This window comes from Serinus canaria, chromosome 2 (assembly GCF_022539315.1).
Source record: "Serinus canaria isolate serCan28SL12 chromosome 2, serCan2020, whole genome shotgun sequence".
Lineage (NCBI taxonomy): Eukaryota > Metazoa > Chordata > Aves > Passeriformes > Fringillidae > Serinus > Serinus canaria.
Window position 1 is genome coordinate 58,641,939 of NC_066315.1, and position 22,849 is coordinate 58,664,787.

The 22,849-nt window shown below is 35.3% G+C and overlaps 1 protein-coding gene across 2 annotated transcripts in view; it reads right to left on the minus strand.

Annotated features, from left to right (window-relative positions):
- The window catches only part of ATP9B (ATPase phospholipid transporting 9B (putative)), a 150,574-nt gene that overhangs the window by 49,789 nt on the left and 77,936 nt on the right, over positions 1–22,849 (minus strand). For both annotated transcript variants that reach the window (XM_050970706.1, XM_050970705.1), the window contains exon 11: positions 17,516–17,592. In XM_050970706.1, the coding sequence (XP_050826663.1) occupies positions 17,516–17,592 (77 nt within the window). The remainder of the gene's footprint in view (positions 1–17,515; positions 17,593–22,849) is intronic.

Consider the following 22,849-nt stretch of genomic DNA (forward strand, 5'->3'; position numbering starts at 1 on the left):
AGCACTATAAAATGTATATTACTTTGAAAATGAGAACTTTTAAAATGCTAGAATTCTGAAATGCAAAATTTGATAATTAAATGTAATAAAATGGTAAAGATTTCTCAAAATAGTCTAGTGCAGCCATTTTTTATTCAATTACAGTTTAAAGTGCATTAGAAATAATTGCTCATGAATAGCCTTTAAATGCCCTACTTTAATAGTACTGAAGTATTAAGGCACAGTCTTAGGACAGACTTCCCCCTGCAACCAAATTCCTCCACAAAGGTAATTATATTTCAGTAATCAGCCTGGTTCTGCACTGCCAAACACTACATTGACTACAATGAAATTTCACGGTATGCATGTTTGAGAGGGACTTGGGTTTTAATTTGCACTGTAAACATAAAAATTTTCTTTCCTATTCTTAATAGATACTCTGAAATTATTTTATTAAGTCTTGAATACTAGTCTATTATACATGTTTCCATAAATTGTAGCCTACACTTAGATATAAAAGGTATGTAATGGTAAGTTTTAAAAACGACTAAAATTCAAATAATACATCTTTCAGCTTCAGGGTGACAAAAACAAGGTTTGCCCAACAAAAATGATTAGTAGCATTCCATAATTTATAAAAAATTATATATATTCTACTGTACAGTCAGCTGCATTTATCCAAACCCCCAAGACTTTCTCCAATAATCTGTTAAACCCTCCCCATAGTCCCTGGAAATAACAGATTACTAATCTATGTTTAAAGGTGAAATAAAGAGATACATCCTTATCTATATACCTTAATCTTTTACACTAAAACCACAAAGAGCAACTTTGGAATCTGTAAATGTTTCTTCTTTCTCAAGTCTCCTATGATTCAAAGTCTTGACTGCTCAGCAACCCCAGTAAACACATTAAGATAATATAACTATGAATCAAAACAAGTTAATTCAGGTTTAGGAAGAATCTTGCCTTAATTCCTTCTACTCATGCAATAGTCTGCACAAATATGTTTCTCTACAAACCTGACCTGATTAATGTCAAAATTACCAAATCTTGCATACAGTATGGTACTCTGTTTAATCAATATCTTTCTCATTCTTTTAATCAGTATATTTAAAGGTGGGAAAAGCAAAGAAAATACAAAAACACATAAAGTGGCCATTTAGTAAAAAAAAGTCACCTATCCCTGCTTTTTCTGATATCAATTTTCAAACATAGTCTCATCACTGGTTTAGCTGCAAGAGCAACAATGAAACCTTGAAAACATTTTCTGAAGCACTAAAAACCTTTTACAAGTTTTATTAATTTTAGAATTGAGCAATAATGCAGGGGGAGGACTGGTCTACTTAAGTCCATAAAACTGAAATAAACTTTACTTATTTAGTCCACTCCATTTGACTTATGCAGAAGTAATTACCAGAAAATAGTTCATTTGATTCCAGTAGCATTTTCTGTGTTACCTTTGGCAAAAAAACCCACAAAAAACCATCCTTCATGCAACCGAACCATTGAGCAAAGTGAAATATTTGGTATCATGTTAATACTGCAGTTTTATGGAACTGATTATGTCATTTCTACATTGATTGCAACAAATAATTTTAGATATTTAGTGTTAATTGTATCCCCAAAGAAACAAATTACTTCTCTGTATTCTTAGATAGATCAGTCTGTCTCCAATGCATAGGCATTGAAAACAGCAGAAATTTTAGAACTAAAGAAGAAATACAGTTCATTGTCCAATGAAACAGAAGCTTAAGTACATTTTTGTAGTGTTTTTATGCATATTTAAAACCAGAGGTTTAACTTTTCTTAAAAGCAGAATACTATTATTATGTTTTGAAATTATCCTTCTGACTTGCCTGGCTTTATTGTAACACACTATTCATAAATTAATATTTATGTGTGTTGAAATAAAGTAATCACTTTGGATGCAGAATTTCCTCTTATAAATAGAAATAGCTATAATTCTCTAAGGGGAAAAACAAAACAAAACAAAAAAAAAAAAAAAAAAAAAAAAAAAAAAACAAAAAAAAAAAAAAAAAGAGGACTCACACCGTTCTTTCTCTCTCTGCCTCACTTATTCATCCATTTTATATTGTTGCCTTTTCCAGACTCATCATCCTCTGAGTCTGGATATCCAACTGAAGCTTGAGAGTCCTCTCCAGGATTTTAGAGGTGCTTAGCTCTCTAGTTGTCCACTGCAATAAAAACTGTAAGTGAGCTATTTCCACAACTGCACTTTGGAGGGCTCAGCTGTTTGAAGTAAGGCCCTCGTTTTGTCAAATGCTAGTCACAGATTTCATAACCTTCCTAAGTGTGTCTTCTGTTTCAATTGTATCCTGGTTTACCTGAATGCCAGCGATTTACTCTTTTTGTAGTGAAAAATACTGTTTCAAATGATCCCAGCGAGAGAAACTGAACATGACTCATTCCTAATATCCTTCTGACCATAAATCTGGCTTTTATTAACACTTTTGCGGCTCGGTAAACTGCGGTACTGTCTCTAAATATTCTTCAATCCGCTGCTTGTTCTTAGAACGAGTCTTTCCGTAGAGCAGGGAAGCCAAGCCGGGGATATTTGGCTTTGGCTCCGCTTTGCCCGAAGGCGGAAGGCGAGGCAGGGGCGGGCAGCGCTGCCATGCGCGCTTTGGTCAGCAGAGGGCGCCCGCGCCCGCCCGTGCCGCACGGAGCCTCGCCCGGCAGGCGCGCAGGGCGGGAGCCGCTCGGAGCGGATGGCTCGGCTTTGACACGGCAGCGAGCGCTCACACTGCTCTGCTCCCTCCGCAGCGAAACGCTACACTTCCACACCTTCATACAGTCACAGTCTGGCACCTTCAGGCAGCAGCAGTCAGATGCTGTGCGACCATATGTTCTCCGACTTCGCTACGTATTTGTCACGAACGCAAATGATTAAAAGGTGTACAGAGCGCGTTAAGAAATCGAAAAGGTTAACAGCTCCTTGAATTGCGCTATCTATACAGGGACTGTGCTGTATTACATACTCTCCTCCTATTAAAAGCTACCATTTTCCCAAGACCACCCATCAATTTAGAATAATTGCTTCAGTAATCTAAGATAACGAATCATACTGGAAACTTCAACAACCAAAACCAATCACACAGTGAAACTAATTCATCGCCGTTTTTTTCAATTAAAAAAAAAAATTAGGTACACAGCACAGAAGAAATTTAGAGTTTCTAAGCACTCGCAATCCTCCTTATAGCTGATCAATATTGCTAAGACATGGAATTCCCAGGGGTGGGGGAAGAGCAGGATTTAAGTTGCTTGATTTTACACTGGAATATTATATTCAGATTTGTATTTCATATCTACTTTTCATATGTGCTTGTTATACCTTCTTTAAGCTCAGCCATCATCAGCTTCAACTCAAGACTTTTCTACGGATGCTGTCATGTAACCAGGTCTTTCAAAGGTCAGAATACAGAATAAGCAGCTTTACACATTACACACTATTATTAAAACACTCTCAATGGAGATGGCATTTTTTCAAATCTGAATAGGTTAAAAAACATGATTTACACTCTCACAGATTAAGATAATTAGCTGTACCAAAATAACTGCAAAATTAGCACAGAGAAAACTGGTTCAAAAACTTTTATTGAGTAAAATTTGTATATATTTCAATAAATAAATAAATGCTAAATTTTGAGATATATGTAAAAAGAAAATAAATAGCTCAGTAACAGGTACTACTTCCTTCAAGAAAAAAGAATTACAAAAGGGATCTAACAAATTAAGCTAGCTCTTTCATTTGCATAAATGTTGGGAATAGTAACATACCTACACTTCAGACCTGTGGCTGAAGTGTACCTGTCAGACATGTGGCTGACTGGTCTAAATAACTTTTTCAAATAGATAACTGCACAAATGTGGTATTTTCATAGCAGGGGTTGCATTTGTAGGTTTTACATATGACATAGTATGTGTAATAATATTTCATAAATGGTATGAGAACCTTACAGCTTTTTCAAATACATCTTTGAAATTGAATACTGGAAAACGTATACCTAAAGAAATCCAACATTTCTTCGCTCCATATTCAAAAGAAGGTGTTATTAACTCATCTCCTCATAGACTATCTAGATTAAGCTATTAGCAGAGATTATTACATTTTGTAATGAGTTTAATCTCACACAGGGCTGGGGTAAGAGAGGTCAGAGCTAAGGTTATCAAAACACATGTCAATTTTTCCATTAAGAATATAATTAAATAAATGAAGACAAGAACCCAGAAAGTCTAAGCTTTTAATTTTAAAATTCCACAATTTCATTTTATCTCAAACTGAAAGTAAGCTTAAAAACAGTTGAAAGGATTTGTTTTCCTTCCATCTTGCTAGAGGTTAAATTCAGAGGTGCATTTTTAAATTTTTTTTCTAGGTAAATGACATACATTTTATTTTATTACACCTTGTTATTTTAAAAGTTAATGAAAGTTGGAAAAAAACTTCAGTGAGAAACACTGATAGATTAAGTTGGTGCTTATGCCACAAAGTAGATGGAAATCAGAGCTGCAACCTTTCCTCATGGAAATGTAAATGAAGTAATACAGTAGATACAACACACAGATTATTAAAGTGACTCAGGAAACTTTCAGAAGATGGATTAGCCAATAAATGCAAGAGAATAAATAAAAATTCTTGAATGAAAAATTAGAATTGGCAGCATGCAGTGATTCATTAATTGGTGGAGCATTTCTACAACTTCCCTCCTCCTCTGCTGTGTATACCCATGTCCATCATTAAACCTGTCTCAGCACAGGTCCAGAAACACACACAACCATTCAGGTATTCTTGCACAGGAAATCAGGTTAAAAAAATGAACAGCCACACAACACAAAGCATCTCAAAGTTTGTTTCAAAGCATTTAAATCTGAATCCTATTCACAAGGAATATGTATGTATATTTACACATAATAATATTCAAGAATAGATGGAAAAACATGTGAGAAAGGACCTGAGAAAGAGCATTTTGACTGCACTGAACTTTTGTCTCTGCTGCCAGCTATTCTTGAGTATAAAATCCTCTTAGCCTGCAAACTGAGAAGAAATGTTTCAGAAAGCCTGAGATACATACTGAAAGAAAAACTTCGTTTTATTTTTACTTCAAAATTAAACAGGAGCTTGAAAGCTGCTCCATACAGTGGGAAAATCATCAGTAGTCTCCTAAAAGATTATATGTCAGAATATAAGGAAAAATGCCCGAGAAAGGAGAGTGACCCTTCTTCAAGTCTCAGTAGAAATACCCAAAATAAATCCAGAACAAATGTCCACAACCATTTAAGGCACATAAAAAAGAAATTTTCTCAGTGAAGACTTCTAGATAAGATTTGACATGCAACTTCTTACTAATATTATGTAAAAACATCAATTTTCAGACTCAAATAAGTAGAAGAAATTATGACCTGAGCTCTAAAATTTCTAGCTCAATTTTAATGCACTGATGTGTTTACAAATAAAACTGTTTTTCTGAAACAAATATCAAACTTTTTAGATGAGGAATATCAACAAAAAGGTTTTTAGGATGGTTTCTAATTTTTTCTTTATATAGTTAAATATTATTCATAATCTATATAATGTCTGTGTTACTACTGCCTCCTGTCCTAAAATAAAGAGAAAATATATTTCAAGACAATTAACAGAACATGTTTATTTGAAATTATTCTTGGGATCATACAAACAAATAAGGTTCAGGACTAATATTTTCCAAAATGTTGTCCATAGATATCAAAAGAATTTAATTGTCTTTCTAGTCAGATATACGAAAGAGCTGTAAATATGTACAAATGCATATACATAATACATATTTTGATTTTTGTACTTAACTCCAAATCTGTTTTTACCCACAGAGAGATTAATATTTTAAAAATTCTGCTTTCTTAGCGTTTAAGAGCTGAATTTAATTTTCAGAATTCTACAATCAAGTGGTGTGTGTGTGTGCATGTGTGCAGGATGGTGGTTTTTATTAAAAAAGCCTCATCTGAACAACAAAAATTAACTTTATAATATCACTACATTTTTGAGGTTTTTTAAATCATTAAATTTATCAGCTGAAATAGCTTTATTTCTATTAAGGAAGCAACAATAACAACAACAACAACAAAATCTTACCATAAAAGTCAACTCCTTCTTTTTGTGTTTATATTCTTAAAGACATTTTATGAACCACTTCATACTTAATGGTTTGCAAGCAATCCCAACAGTTGGGAATTGTGTGAAAAGTTGCACAGATTGACAGATGAAGTGAAAAGGTCTGTATTAATTTTCCAAATAAAGAAATGCACTGAGTGGTATTTCACTATGATTATACTCCAAAGTACCAATTAGAACGCATATCAGAAACCAGAGCAAGTTGACACTCTACAATAAAGCAAATAATTTCCAGTTGGAGGGGCAGAAAATGTTAATATGCAATGTTCAAGACTAGAAGAATCTTTGTAAAAGGAAGTAGCTAATAAGGTTTAATGATGCATGTCAGGAAGCCACAGTATGTAGGGAAACACAGCTGGCTTCATTTTGTAAACTATTTGATATACACATCTTTCTAGTTCACGATTATCAGCTGTGCAAGTGCCACAGGGGACAGTTTAGCCTTCAGATCAGGATATTCTTCTTGTTCTCTAAATTACAAGTAAAATACATTAATATAATATGGTGCTGTAGGCTAGTGCCCTGACTAAAGCTTATCAGCTTACAAAAAAGATTAAAGAACTCTTCTGTAAGATTCAGTTTGAACAATCTCAGCAGAATAAACAGGCTGAAGAATACCGAAATAATAAATATATTTATAATACAAATCTACACACATTTTTGAATGTCAGATTAAACCCTGAAAGTTACTAAAATAAACATGAAATGTCATTTATATTAATTCATACCATTTTATGAGGCATGTACTTCTTTTATTATTAAATTAATATTAATAAAGAAATCATGGGTATTATGGATAGATTGCAGCTATACAAAGCAGTATGCCTCCTGCTCTACTGCACTCCAAGTTGCTCAGTGACTGCAATATGCAGGTGACAGCAATTAGCAGCAGATGACAGAAGCACTTTGAATTTGTACCAGATGGTAGCTAAGGGTCATTGGAAGCTAGCAGACCTTCCACAAGGAAACTGTTGTGCACTACAACTATAAAACACTTCAGTGCTTAGAAGTAAATTATTCAGGTTCTTAAAGAAAATTGGAAGGTCAAAATAGAATATAAAATATTATGCAAGGCATTAAAAGCTCACCTAGTGTTTACAGAATTAAATACATTTAAAAATAAAACAGTGCATACAGAGCATATCTTACCTCACAATGGGGAGAGTCATTACAAAACTAGTAGGAACATCAGCTAATGTATCTGCTAAACAATTCAAACCTGTGTCCCAAAGGAGGGGACAAATAAACACACTTCTTCAGTGCAAGAGTAAGATACTGACTGAATACATGCTTCAGAGCAAGAGGAAAAAAAGGCCAGGGGAAGATTCATATGTGGAATACAACACTTTAATGGATGCCCCTCCACACTTCTATTGTGCCCTTAAAAGTACTATTTCACAGCTCAAAAACAATTAGGTGTATCTCATTTACAAAAATTAATTCCCACAACCTCCACATTTATAAATACACACAAATTTGCTTCAATTTTTTTTAGCTGCAAATTGAGGGTGAGATCCTCTTAGATGGAGCACAGCTCTGCACTAGGTACACTGCATGAACTACCTCAACAAGCCAAGGAAAGACAAATTGACTTGAGCACAAAGGAGAAAGTAATGATACAGTAATAGCTGAAACAAAACCCCGAAAGTGAGAATAAGAGGTGGACATGCAACCAGAGAACCTTTGGGAATTTCAAACATATAGATAAGGTCAATGAAATGGCTACTCAGCTGTTTATGGGGAATCTCTTCTTGTGGACAAAACTGTTAAAAAATCAACCATGCATTCACAACTTGATAGCAGAGCAGATGAAAGATATATGAGTTGTGATAAAAGTAACTTTAAAAGAAAGGTGACAGGGCTGGTTAGGCTAAGGAAGAAGGAACCCATGGAAAGATGCAGGTAGGTAAGAGTTGAAGAGGTGAACCAGGATCATCTTATATCATCACAAAATGAGTGCACACTAACCAAGACAGCATTTTCCAAGGTAAACAAGTTGTGACAGATTATTATTTGATAATTTAATCTTATCAAAGACTTAAACGTCCTTCTTCACAAATGTACTACCTTGCCAGAGAAAAAAAAAGCACGTGTAAGATGTGCAAAGGGAGGGAGGAAGGAAGTGGCAGAAGGAAGGAAGAGAGAGAAAGGAAGGGAGGAAGGGAGGGAGGAAAAGAAAAGAAAGAAAAGAAAGAAAAGAAAGAAAAGAAAGAAAAGAAAGAAAAGGAAAAGAAAGAAAAGGAAAAGAAGGAAAACAAATAGGTGGAACTAGTAAAAGTATTAGACAGACCAGAGTAACAGGATGGAGAAGCAGAACAAGGCAAGGGGGAAAGTAGTCAGAAGAAAGCAGAGGACTGGTGCTGGCTGAATCTCTTCCAGAGACCATACATATAGTAGGGAATCACAACAAATAATCAAAAAGTTTTTCACCAGTTTATTACAGGGGTTTTCTGAGGTCCCAGGATGAGGGAAGAGACGACAACGTTGACTCCATGTATCAGAAGGCTTTGATTTATTATGATATGATATATAAGATATAGAAACTATACTAAAAGAGTAAAGAGAAAGGTTTCACTACGAAGGCTAAGCTAAGAATAGAATAGGAATGTGTAAACTGAAGTCTTCTCAGCCCGAGACGGGCTGAACAGGTGAATTGTGATAGGCTCTTAATTGGAAACAGTCCGACGGGGCCAATCACAGATTTTCCCGTGGCATTCCACAGCAGCAGATAAGAATTGTTTAGTGTTCCAAGGCTTCTCAGCTCTAGGAAAGGAAAAATCCTAAGTAAAGGATTTTTCATAAAATATGTTGGCAACACCAGTTCTTTCAAAAAACCCGAAATAAACAACTGTCCAACCACTGACAAACTTAGACTAGAAAAAGAGCTCTATGTGATAGGCAGAACAAATAAAAACAAAATAAAAGCCTATCCCTCAAACCCAATAGGCATCAGTAAGAATCTTATTTGCTTTCTTGAGCTGAGTAACAAGTCATCTATCTTTGCTTTTACAAAAGAAAACATTTGAGTGGATTCCTTGGAGACTATGAGATTAAGAAAAGATTCCACAATGTCTCCAAATCATAAAAGAAATTAAACTGAATGCTGTTTTGTATAAACAGTATTTTGGGATACATTCCAAAAGATATGATGGGAAGGAAATGAGCTTTAAGAATATGAAGAGCAATCCACTCTTTACAAACTAATCCACAATCTAAACCACATTATTTTCATCTGGTACAAGCCGTAATGCTGATTTTAATGCTCAATGTATCACAGGCTTGCTCTCTGAACTGAGGTAAAAAAGAAGGGCAAAGACTGTATTTGTTAAGGTTATGACAAGCTTGTTACTTCAAGCATCTAACACAACCCAGTAAATTATCTTAGTTATGATCACTATGTTCAGCCTACACCAAAACAAATACTATGTTCTGATATGGAGAGAACTTTCCCTCTAGATATCCATCACTGTAGACTAAGATTTCAGGTCACGTGAATCATGCTGGTTTCTGAGCCTCCAGTAATTAGAGAAATACATGAGACTTCAGTTGCATGAATTATTGAGTCACACAAAAACCTCAAAATACTTGCTCTACACAAAGAGAAGGCTATCCAATAATAACAGTAAATAATAATTAATGCTTGTAAGCATCCAAATAGAAGTTTTGAAAATCGGATGAGCATCTATTCTAAGAATGCTCAGTAGGTCTTAAACAACCTAGTTTCTGACATTTGTGACATCCCACTCTCATAATAATTGTAGAAAATAATAATCAATATACTTTCAACTTAACAATCACTAAAACTAGTATCTCTATTCTTTCTTATAGAGTTCCTTTCCATATTAGAAAAAATTAAGCTTATTCAGAAAATATGAAAATAATTGCAGAAATAATGAAAATTATGCAAAAGACATTATATAGGCTTTTCCTAATAACAACTAGAGTTCATAAGGACCTTAGGCACACCTAACTTTCTACACAGTTGCAGCATCAGGTGTTTGGAACTATACATCAAAGAAATGTGTTTGCATGCATCTTAACTAATGAAAAAAAAATTCCAAAAATGAGGTTTCAGATTGCCAATAAAATACACACAATAAAAAAAAAAAAAAAACAAAAAAAACCACAACAACAAAAAGTGCTGACTGTGATTGTTCTTATTAACAAACACCAAGTGCACAGAACATAACCCTAATATAGGAACACGCACAGCACTCTACTTCCACAACATCAGTATTTTAGTTGCCACCACTTTGGCTTGCTCACAGCCAGCAAGGCCTTGCAGGTAGAGCCTTCTGAAAATGGTGCAGTCCTAAGCCATGGGATGAGGTTCCAAGTACCCTCTGAGAGGCTGTGTCCTTTGCCCCTACTCTCATCTCTCAGCAGCTGAATTTTGCCAAGGGCATGGTTAAATTTTGAATGGCAACAAAGCCATAAGGAGCAATGTAAAGGTAGAAGCAAACTCCCTCAGCTGATTAGCAGCAGTGGAGGCAGCAGCTGAGAGGAAATAGCCATCAGGGTCTGTCTCTTTGAGAGCTTACTGGGTTATTCCACAGAAGCCAAATCAGGGAATCTCCCTTTGGCACTGTCTCCTGTAGGATGACAACATTTCAAATGATTTCTTGATTTTACCATAAATCATTAATTTTAGCTTAGCTTGCCCCAAGTAAAATACATGTAATTTCTGGTGAATAAGCTGAATAGCATGCTGTTGCTATTCCATAACTTGATCCATTTTAAGAATTGTTCTGACTGTTTTGTGAGGTTAATCTATTTTAATAGATTAATAGAGTACTTCAGAAATGGTATAGTCCACCACTGATCCTTCCTTAAACACCAGTGTGAAATGACATTGAACTACTGAGACAAATTCTAACCTACCTATGTTCTAAAAATACTAAGATAAAAAATTTCAAGCAACTTTTTAATGGGAGTCTCTAAAATGGGAAGAGAGAGATCACAGGGCATCAAGTAACATTCTTGATGAGAATCACCAGAATTTAGGACTCCAAGTTAGACATGGTTTGTGGCTTGCCATTAATATTTTGGCACATATCAATTTTTATCCTTCTACAGCTTTGCAACAGGGAATAAGTTTAACACTGTAGGAATTTTACAGCTGTGAATAAATTATATGGCTTTGCAAAATCAGTGGTAGAGTTTGGCATGAACTCTAAAATACACAATAAACACAGGAGTATACCCAGAGTACAGTAAGAATTCTTTCTCACTACTGAAGAGCCATTCCCTCACTTGCTCTGTATATTGTTGTATAACAATGATTTTGTTTAGAACTAAACTCTATATTGTTGCCTTTTCCTTGCAAACAGAAAGTGGCACCAACTGAAAAAGGACAGTAATTCAACATCCATGTCCCAAGCAGCAGTCCCATAATACAGCACAGCCAAGCTCTTCAGCCTGATTCTTGAGCAGCATTCAGGCTGAGTGCCTCAGGCACCACACAGCAACACTGTGTGCCACACAACTTACATGCAGCCAGGAAAGACCTATCACGTGCCTTGGTATAGCAATTGCATGATATGTTTACTTGCTGGTTTCAGAACAAGTAAGAACTCAGGACAAAGGTTATTCTGTAACTTTAACTTGTGAATTGATAGCAGGCCACATCGTGGAACAACTTCTCTAGCTTGGGGATATAACAGCAAATCAGATAAGGAAGTGATGATCTAATTATTTTAAGATGCCAAAGAAAATACATGAGGATCAACTTTAAGGCCACAGGAATCACATAGACACAAACCCATGTGTACACAACCCCAAAATTAGTTGATTTTGAAACCTAAGAGTACTGTAAAACTTTCAGCTAGGTTGGATGAGAAATGAAGTTGAATACCTTAAACTGACCACTCTCATTTCCTGTTTCTTTTGTGGCTCTTCTGCTTTCCCCCCACCACACCTCCTTTATCTCTTGTGCCTCAGTTTGTCATTTGTAGTACTATCATTTTATTCCTTTTGAGGAGAACAATGTAAAGAAGAAGAGAATAAAAATAGATACACCAGTACTTGAAAAGCATTGCTAATGAGGATCAAAAGTGCCCCACCAAGTCTCTGAAAAGAAGCAGCATGCTGTAAATAAAATACATGATGTACAAAACACCCCAGCACAACAGACTGCACTGTTTGTATTGTCAACATATATACTCAAGGAAGTCAATCAAGGCTTCCAGTCTTATTGTTTTCTTCTTGTCTTAAAATCATGGAATAAATCTAGCACTCTTTCAGTTTTCTCTATATCAAAGAAAATTGAAAACCTCAGCTCCTTTATGTGGAATTATTCTTTTTCCATACTAGTTATCTAAGGATTGAAATTTCCACTTTGACACTCTTGCTATTTCAGTTAATGGTGTTAAAGATAATTATAGTAGGTAGATGTTCTCTCTGTCTCAGAGTAAAGGACACAAAAATTTTGTCTTTGATTTGCCAAAAGACTGCTGACTACTTCAAGCATCAAAACTCCTACATTCTAATTTTGGAACAACAAAGGTGCCTCCATTGCCATTTAGCCCTTTCTTTCCAAATTTTTAAAGAAAAGTACCTTTTGTCTTCCTCCTTACCCAACACTTTTCCATCCCTCTTTCTCAGAGACACTAGGCTTATCAAGGTGCTACTCTCCTTCCTTTGCTCACAGATGTCAGCGCATGGAGAGAAAAGCATCAACAACACTACATAATATGTATTTCCCTGTGTCCTCATCCCACAAATTCTCCTGTAGACCAAGAAAAGAATTCTCATACTTCATGGGAAGCTGGTAGTTAAGCACTTCCTTGGACAGAAGCTCTGTGTCAGGGGACAAACTAAGCATGTCACCTACATACTACCTGTAGGTGACAGCTTTCTTAGTTTTATCCACTACTAAGAGAAGTTTTTAGGGGGATTAACTACAACAGACCATTAAAAAGTGCTGCATAAGCATTTTTCTTATAAATCCCTAACATTTGCCATGAAGAGCCATGCAACAGTTTTCACTGTTCTGTTCTAACCCTGACCCTTCAGACATACAGCCAGAGAAAGCCATTCTTCTCAAACAGACTAGGAACATGAAATTATCAATTTAGTAAAAAAAAAAAAATGCAAGTGAAATTACTGGGCTCTTGCACAACAATGTAGCAGCAGGATAAAGTCAATGCCCTTATGAAGCCCTGAACAGAAATACCAATTGGACTTAGAAATGTCAGCCTTTGGAGTAGAAGAGACAACAATGGCTTACTAATGACACTAACAAGATGCTGGACAACCTAATTTATTGTCATGCAAAAAAATGTGTCAAGGCAGAAGAACCATATATTTTGAATATTGAAATAGCTATGCTGAACAGGGAAATTGGTGAAGTGGCATCAGTTTCTGGGACCACATGAATCTGCTCCAGCCACTCCGTTGCACTCCAAATAAAGAGTTGGAGGGAGGGTTAGCCTTTTTTTAGCAAATATTTTTCAAAAATCATCCTCATAAAAAATGGAGAAAGAGTCTAGATAAAAGCCTTTTAAACACAGAGAAGTAAATTTGGTCACAAAAAGCCAGAAAGAATGAGAGACTGAGAGAGACTGAGAGAGAGAGCAGCAAAGTAATTTTGCCTCAGTTTACTAGAATAGCAAGGCCATTTTCAAATAACCAAGGGCAACATATATACACAAAAAGAAAAAAAAATACCAATCACCCTTTTGAGATTTTCATATGTTAACATAACCAAATCAAAACAGCAAACAAGCAACAAAAGCAGGAACCACAGGAGTAGTTAGGTAGTTAACTTTCAGGCTAGTTAAGAATTAGGGTAAAAACAATATTACTATTTTGATGAACACTAAATGGTTACTATGAAGTTTTACTTCTGATGTTAAAATTTAACAGCAGATGTAGAATTCCATAAAATAAGGGGGGAGAAAAAGTATTTTGAATTCTGCTTGTAAGGATTAGCAACATTAAAACTATTTTTATACTAATCTGAAGCACACTAGGCAGATTACATGCTGTAGCTCCTTTAGAGAGCCTACTGATTTCTCAGCAGTTCCATTTAAGATAATTTCTACTAATTCTGATGCATTACTGTGTACATTCTGGGTGTATATATATTGCAAAATCCAAGAAACTTTAATGTTTCCATCTTAGTACCCAAAATACATTACCTTGAATTTATTTTCATCTCCTGCCAAGGATAATGTGGTTTTTTAACTTCACCCCCAAAAATCTGTTTCCATTGATGGAAACAAGTCACATTTGCAGAAGGGTTGCACCAACATTCTTGCTTTCTATGAAGACTAAAGCTGCAAAAGCAACTCGGAATTTAGATAACAAAAAACTGTTCTGCACTTTAAAGAAGAATGAGAACACTGCAAAATGCCAGACAAAATAAATAAATAACCTTAGTTTGTTAATTTCCCTCTTGGTTAATTAACACCTATAAATGACCTTTAGCATTGACAAGTCCAACTTCATCCAGAAAGCCAAGGTTTAAGAATATCTATCCAAATAGGATTGATTACTGATTACAGCATTGTGAGGAGCACAATTCAATCTGATTTTTTTTTTTTCTTTAAAGACTGGAACTGCATTCCTGAGTAAGCTGATGTGACTGCCAATGAGGTAAAATGCAGAGAGTCATTACACTATAATGTTGATGTTACCACTTCCACATTTATCTGAAGCACAGAACATGTATCATTTTAGACTGAAATTAAACCTTGCCAGAAATAATTTTTCTTTATATTGTTGGAATTAAAAACATATTGAATTGATCCATTAAGAAAATTCTACACTCTCAATCTTTGTGTTTTTCAGACTGTGTTTGCATCCTTAGGCAATGAAACAATTTTTACAATTGTAATAAAACAAGTAAGTGTTGACTTTAAGTTAAGAAAATTGTTGCTTGAATGACTGAATACTTCAGCAAACACAATAAATCCTTCTAAGTTTAACATACAGATAAATCCCATGCTTGAACAGGTACATAAATTTCACAATTTTTCTTATGCAAGTTTTCCTAAACTTATTTCAGTTTTAGTCTTTTGCTGAGCATTTATAGAGCCGGTCTACATATCTAAATTTTAATATTGGTCCATTCAAAAAGCATCTAGCTTAAAGAAGGCAAATTAAAAATCTACCATTAGGAAAAAAAATTATAATATGAAGTACAGCAGTAATGTTATTCTCCAGCAAAAAATACAACTGTATCACTTCTCTGTATTTCAATGAAGAGAGTACTGATAAAAGAGTCAGGCCCATTAATTTCTTGTTAATTTCTGGACTTATGAGTTTCAGTTTGACAGTGTAATTTGGAAATCATAGATCTCAGTATTTGCTTTCTCCCGAGAAAGAGGACACCAGCATTATTGAACTATGTTCCCAACAAGAGTGTATCAACATGTTGCACAGGAATCTCTAAAATGTTATTTTTATTTGTCTTCAAAGAGCAGCAGAGAGAGACAATGTGCCATTTAAAACTGGTTTCAAACAGTATTTCAAACAATTCTTTCCTAAAGCAGAAAAGGCTGCAGACTTATTTCGTCTCAAGTTTGCAGCAAGAGCAAAACTGATCAATTTAATTTGAATTTTGTTTCAAGTTGTATGCTAATTTCTTTTTTCAATGTTTAAATCTTTAACTCTCAAATGTAATGCATCTTCTACTCTCAAAGGCTATTTTAGACTCCCTTTTCCCTCCTTTTGGGTCTTAATGCTACATACCCTAGCTAACATGTAACCATTATTTTCAAGCTTGAGAAAACACAGGAGGATCCCTGAACCCACAGAGGAGGAATGAACTGAGTACTGTCTACCTTCTGCATGGCTAGCTAGCACAAAATATCACTTACACACAGCAAGTGTCTCATCATATAGGAGTATGCAAATCAATCTCATCAAATGGTAGAAGATAAAGAGACAGTAAGATTCAGACTGAAAATAAAGGTACAGCTAAAACTACATCTTAAAATTATGATGACAACTATTTTTTACAGTGCAGTACTCCATTTTATCACTTACTCAGCTGTGAGAGCTGTAAGTGTATTCCTGGTTTTAGTTCCCAAATTCATCCTTACTGGCCATTTTACATGTTGGCTATGTCTTTAAACATGGTTGTTCAGTTCACAGAGACAAAATCTCCACACCAATACTATTGTTGAAACAGTCACATACAAAAAATTTAATATTTGCTAAAAGGCTAATACATCCCCAGAATCTGTTGAATTTAGGTAATGCAGGTTACACTCATGCATACTTCCTCATCAGTTTACTACATTAAATAATTTCATTTCAAACACCTGTGTGAATTCTTTACAGTGAGAAGTTGTTCAGAATTCTTAAGAGAAAGATTCTGTTACTAAAGGGCTCATCTTTGTATCAGGTAGAAGAGAAAATAACCATACACCATAAACATTCTGGTTCCATTTTACTCTATTATTTTAAAATGCACGTTACAAAGATTAAAATAATAAAAGGCCATCTTAATCCTCATAATAGTACATATCACCTGTCTCTGTCAGAGACATTTAAAAAGCATCTCTTTATTAGAAACACAAATCAATACACTCAGGGGACTGCAATAACTGCTTCAAGCAATTTGTATTATCATTTCACTCTTGATGCTCCTACTCAGAGCAACTTATTATGAATGGCGTGAAAATGGCAACCTGTCACTGTTGATTTTTTTTCTAAACCTCTTGCAATAATTTTTTCCTTTCTTAATATAATTATCTTCTTACTAAACACAGGTTTAGGTTGTAAGGTACAGCCCACAGCTGAAGTTCTATTTCTTTAAAATTGAGAGTGTTCCCCAACTTACATTAGAAACATTACGGATTAAGTGAAGAACTATTTGCTTTGTTTAGAACTGAAAGAATCTTGTACAAAGGGAAGCACTGAAACCTTTGGTATCTTTCTGAAAGAAAAATCTCTTGAAAATGTTTTAATTGCTTGCAAAAATCCCTGAAAGAGTGTTCTGGGTAGTGACTAGAACATTAGGTATCTTGTTGTGAGACCACTGGTAGCCTAAATAAACTTTAGTATTCTGTTATAAACACTCCTTAAAACTACTGTCTACCTTTAGGCAAATACTGTACAGTAAAATAATCTGGGGAAGTGAAAATTAATATTTACCTGTGAGACAGAATTATAAAGGTCTGAAGATGAACACTGATACTTCAAAGACAAATGCCCCCATTACTACCTGTAACACTCCCAGCTAAAGGAAAAATAGTTTTATTTTCAAAAGTCGACTGTGGCAGACTGTATCAAAATTCAAGGCAGCAGCACACATGAAACATATCACAGTAAAAACTTTTAGATTTTTGGCTTTAGGTACATCTCTTTTTAAGTTTTCTGAGAACAGAATCTGGCAATTCCAGAGTAAGACTAACTTACCTTATTTTTTGGATTGGATGTGTTCATTACGCTTCGTGTTTCCTTGCCTGTGTAAATAACAACACCAATTACAGTTCCTGAAAAACAAACAAAAAACCAGAGGTGTCAAGTAAATGAGAGAAAATGTTCCCAAATTAAAACTTGCACAAATTTAGTTCCTTAAATAAATCAATTGTATGAAAAAACCCCAACATTTCTGCGTAACCTGTGAGTGATGATTTTCAGAATGTAAAATGAAGAATTATTTTAACTTCTGCAATAAACATCCGTAAAGATGATCACATGCTTTCCTTCCTTTTTATGGAAATAATACTTCCAATGGAACTAGTTAGAAACTTGTATTTGAACTTGAAATTTCCTCCAACTGTTTTCAGAAGTTAGGACAGCATAAATAACTGCAGAGTGAATAAAAAATGAGTAAAGTGGTGCTGAACATATCACACCCCAAGTGCCTGCTACCTCTGCCATCCATAATGAAGTAAAATCTGGTTCAGCCAATTAATTACTTTGATAGAATGCTATACAGAAATATTATCTTCATTAGCTTACTAACATTTTAATTATGAAATTATTTTTAGTCAATTTTTACAGCATGGTATAGGAAAATTTGGCTTCAGCATCACTAAATAAATTTTTATATTAAAAAAACCCTATTCTTTTATTAATATGTCACATAACACTTTCTAGCATAAAAATATTCCCCTTATTTCTATTACTTCATAAGGTAACCTGAAATGGCTTTATGGCAATACAACCTATAACATGATTTTTTTGGTGGTCACATGATATGAAGAAATTATAAACATAACTATTAAAAACCTGCCTACTCAGAAAACTTTAAAAAAAGTAGAAGTATTACACGCTTGTCTGACATTAACTTGTCTTTGGCAATTAGAACCACATATAAGATCTGCTACTACTACTACTCTTGTAGTGTAACAAGTCGTAAAAAATTTAAGAAGCTCCCAAAGACAAAAATTATGATAGTGAAAGATGTTTGTATTAAAGATGTCTGCATTTACTCAAAAATAAGAATCCTGGTTTAACCCCAGGCAACTCAGTTTTATGCAGCTCTTCACCCACTTCCTCCCCAGAGCACCAACGACAGGATGGTGAAGAGAACAAGGAAAAAAAATTAAAAAGAAAACAAAACCAACAAAACAAAAAAATGTCATCACAATGCATGGATTGAGATAATAATGGCTTAATGATCGAAACAAAGTAAACATAACAACAGTGGTAGCAATACCTGTGATAATAGTAATGATTATAAATATTGTAATAAGGAGAAAAAACCCCAAAAAACAAAAATCAAAACCAACCAACCAAACACCAAACCCCACCTCCCCCCAAAAGAAAACAAAGACCCAAGTGAAGCAAGTGATGCATAGTACCATTGCTCATGCCCACTGATCAATGCCCAGGCCACCCCAAAATTCCTCCAATAGTCACTAATTCATAATTTCTGAACCCTTTCTACTGTCTCCAACCAATGTCCACATATCTCTTTGGGGCACTTTATTTTGGAATGATCCTGAGTTGACCTGTGTCCAATATGCAGAATGAATTGGACAATATGCTGCAGGGAATCTCCTCCTGCACACTCCAGCAAGCTCTGCCTTCACAGCTGTTTAGTACAGTAGAAGTTGGGGAGGACTCTGCATTCCACATGGCACATTTCTACAAAGCTTTGCCTGGCTGCTGCAGCTCAGAAAAATGCTGTCCTACTCATCTCATATTTTGTTCCTTGAAAAGTTGGTTTCAAAGGTGAAAGTCAGATAAATTCCATTTTGACTACTGAACTTAGAGCAGAATTTTGGTTAGATCTGACTAAACCGCTGCTTATAACAAGTTGTTGATCTTAGACTTTAAACTTTCTGGCATTAGCACAGTATCAGTGGTAATTAAGTGTTCCTTAGATCTGAAGTAGCTTGGTGCAGGGAACTCCATCTGTAGTTTCATTGTTGTCCCACAGTGGTTGCAGCAGGGACAGTTCTGGTATCCAATAACATGAACTGAATCCAATCTGGGATTTCCAGAAGCACAGCTGCACTGCAAGCCTCAGCTTATTAAAAGCACCAACTCACGTATTTTAAAGTACAGGGCCTCTGCAAACTGGCTCTCCTACACTGGGCAATCACTGATAGGTATGGGTGGAGCACTTAAAGACTGGGAGAGAAGTTAGGACATACCACCAGAACAAATGTGGACCTAGAAAAAAAAGAAAAGCAGACTTGTGATAGCCAGGCATACTCTGAATCCAGTGTGTGACCATACCAATTTGGTATCTCCCAAGGATACACCTTCACTGTATGAATCATATAAAAACTAGGGTGTGCTCAAATTAATTTAAGTTGTAGGTAGGAGCTGGCAGAAAATACTGCTTTTGACAGCTGTGCATTTATATAAATTGTTCTGATTTTATCTAAAGTGACTTTCACAAGACTGACATCTGCCAAAATGATGATGCAATTTCATTAATACAAATCTTCTCTTAATAGGTATCTCAGCAGGTTTCTCAGAAAGCTGCATTATCTTGTTCAGCATTTGAACCACACTGATCATTACCGTAAGTGGAGAACAAAAAGCTGAAGTCCATACTGTAGTGGACTTTTTGAGGCTTTTTAAAATTTAACTGCTAACTTTCCTGTCTCCCTTTCTGAAATGAAACCTACCAAAGCTTTCAATAAGCACAAACACCACAGTCATTGATGCCACAAGCAAAAATGATCTGAAAGATAAGTAATTTAATTGAAGACAAACTCAGAGGTTTTCAGGATACTCAGTAGTTTAAGTTACTTGCTAATATTTAGAAGTGTTTCTCCAGGAACAGTAGTTTTGCAAGTTTTCACTAACCAAAATTTCCTTTCCTTCAGGCACTGTTCTTGATTCCACAGCGATAATACAGATATTAAGAATGACAGAGACTCTGTGCCTTACTGTTACTTTTAAAAAAACCTGCTAGAATACTGCCTGTAAGTGAAAAAGTGACAATATTTTTTCCTATGTTATTTATTAAAGAATAACTAAAGGATGACTGCATGCTTTGGACTTGAGAAAAAGGCTTTTGATTTCCATCCCTGCCAGAGGCTTCCAGTGTGATGCAGGTACATTAAGCTTTGTCCTTTTTAGGGTTAGGATAATCATCACAGACACTCAGCAGATCTCTGTTAGAGCTTTACAGCAAAGGGCAAAAAACCCTGCAGATTGGATATCAGTAGGAATCTCCATTTAGATATCTAAACTATCAGTTTTGAAACTGGGTATATATTAGGTGTAGTAAAATGGATTCCCCTTCCCTTTCCCATATAGCTTATTGCTCTTCTATGGGGTAAAGAGACAAACTAAATTCAGGGAAAGTAAACGCCTTCCAAATGTACAAATTTGAGTAACCTCACTCTTCTGAACATTATATTTTGATATAAAGAATGACATGGAATAGTTTATTCTTGAGTTGTTTGGAATTACACAATTTTTTTGAATCAATTTTTTGGTTCCCAAAATTCATGAAGAAAACAAAAAAGTCTTAAATTATAGCAAATACTTTTCTTGTCACTTCTACTGCTCTGGCAATAGGTGCTTTTTTCCTCTGTAGAATCCATTATTGTAGTATTCTGATATTCTCATGAGCTTTGGTAATCTTCATTCAAGATGCAGTTGATAAGATTTCTTGAAACCGTTATACACTTAAATTTACTGTTACTGATCTGTGAAATAATTGATTTGTGGTCTCTCTCTTCTGGAACTGTCATGGCATCAGCAACCAGAGCTGAAGTTTTCTGAGGTATTCCCCATATAATTTCCCAAGCACTTTTCCCAGCCTAACCTTGACCCTCTCTATCACCTTGACAAATAGCAATGGCATGTATCCTGGACATAATGGGCTATCCTACCTGATGCAATGTGGTTTTTGTAATATGTCAAAGAGTACTACCAGGAATATCAGCATCTATTAATCATTGTGAAGAGAGCCCCCTCACCCAAAAATTGTCCTGTACGTCCTATACAAAACTGTTTTAAAAATTAAATAAGGCGTTGTATCTGCAACTCAGGTATATTTTCCTTTCCTAGGTGTCAGTGATGTAGCTCTCTCTGCTCCTGAGACTGACACCATCAGTCAGTAATATGTCAAGATAATAGTGCTAGGTTGACCCAGAACACTTTGTTAAAACCTACAAGGGGTTGGAAAGGGTCTAACAGGGTCCCAATAAGTCACACATTTGCTTAGCTTAGTAACAGATGATGTCTAGGCTGCTTAGAGAGCACTGGAGGGAGCAGCCTTTCAAGCTAGACATAATTAAAGACTGTCATACTGAAGAGTCTTAGGATAAATGAAGATATGTACAGGAAACACTGCAGGGCAGATCTCTACCCTCCACTACCTGGACTCAGGCCTCAAATCCCCTTTCTTGAACCGAAGTGGAATATAACAGAATTATTAGGATTGCACACAGACGTCATAGACTTTTTCAGTGAAAAATGTGTGTAACTGAACTGTGAATCTAGACAGTGAGGACACTGAAATCAGATACAAGTGTGGGTGAGGTAGCTGTCTACAGAGTAGAAAAACTGCACACTTTCACACACTTCAGGCCGTTTATTCTTCTGTTTTCATGGAATCTTAGTGTCACTTATCTATAGAAGCTGTGCACAAGCATATTCCTCCACTAGATTTTTCAAATATAATTAAGGGCTGTGACTGATTATTAGGGGAGAGAATGAAGAGGCACCTGCAAACTTGTGTAGGCAGAGTACACTTTTGATATCCTTTCACAGCAGGTTTAAGCAAGTCAGCTTATTTATGTTTACAATGCAGTCAGACAGTGACCAGCATTTTTATTAAGATTTTCAGTCGTCACAAATCTTGGAAATTAAGTTATGAAACCTACTTTAAAAAAACCTCTAGCAAATTTAATTAGCTCAGCATCAAGTGTTCTAACTTAGACTTAGTTATGTCCATTCAACTTGGAAGTGAGATGGAAACAACTGAATGATACATCAGTTATCAACCAGATCTAGAACATCTCAATTTTAACAATTTGCTAGATGTTTGCTAGATGTTTTACCTTATGGTCTACCTCATGACTATATGCACAGTGTACCTCTAAGATCTTATAAATGTCTTATTAGATAAGCAACAGACTGAAGGAAATAATTTCCTAGTTTTTGCTGAAGGGCTAATCCTATCAAATGCTAAAATTACATCCACATAGTTCCTGAGTAATTCTTAAGATCTGGATTTTTGCCCTACAGGACAATGAGTACTTACATGAGAGAAGCACATTACCATGGTATTAAATTGCAGTTAATACATGAAATGAGGTAAGCAAAATA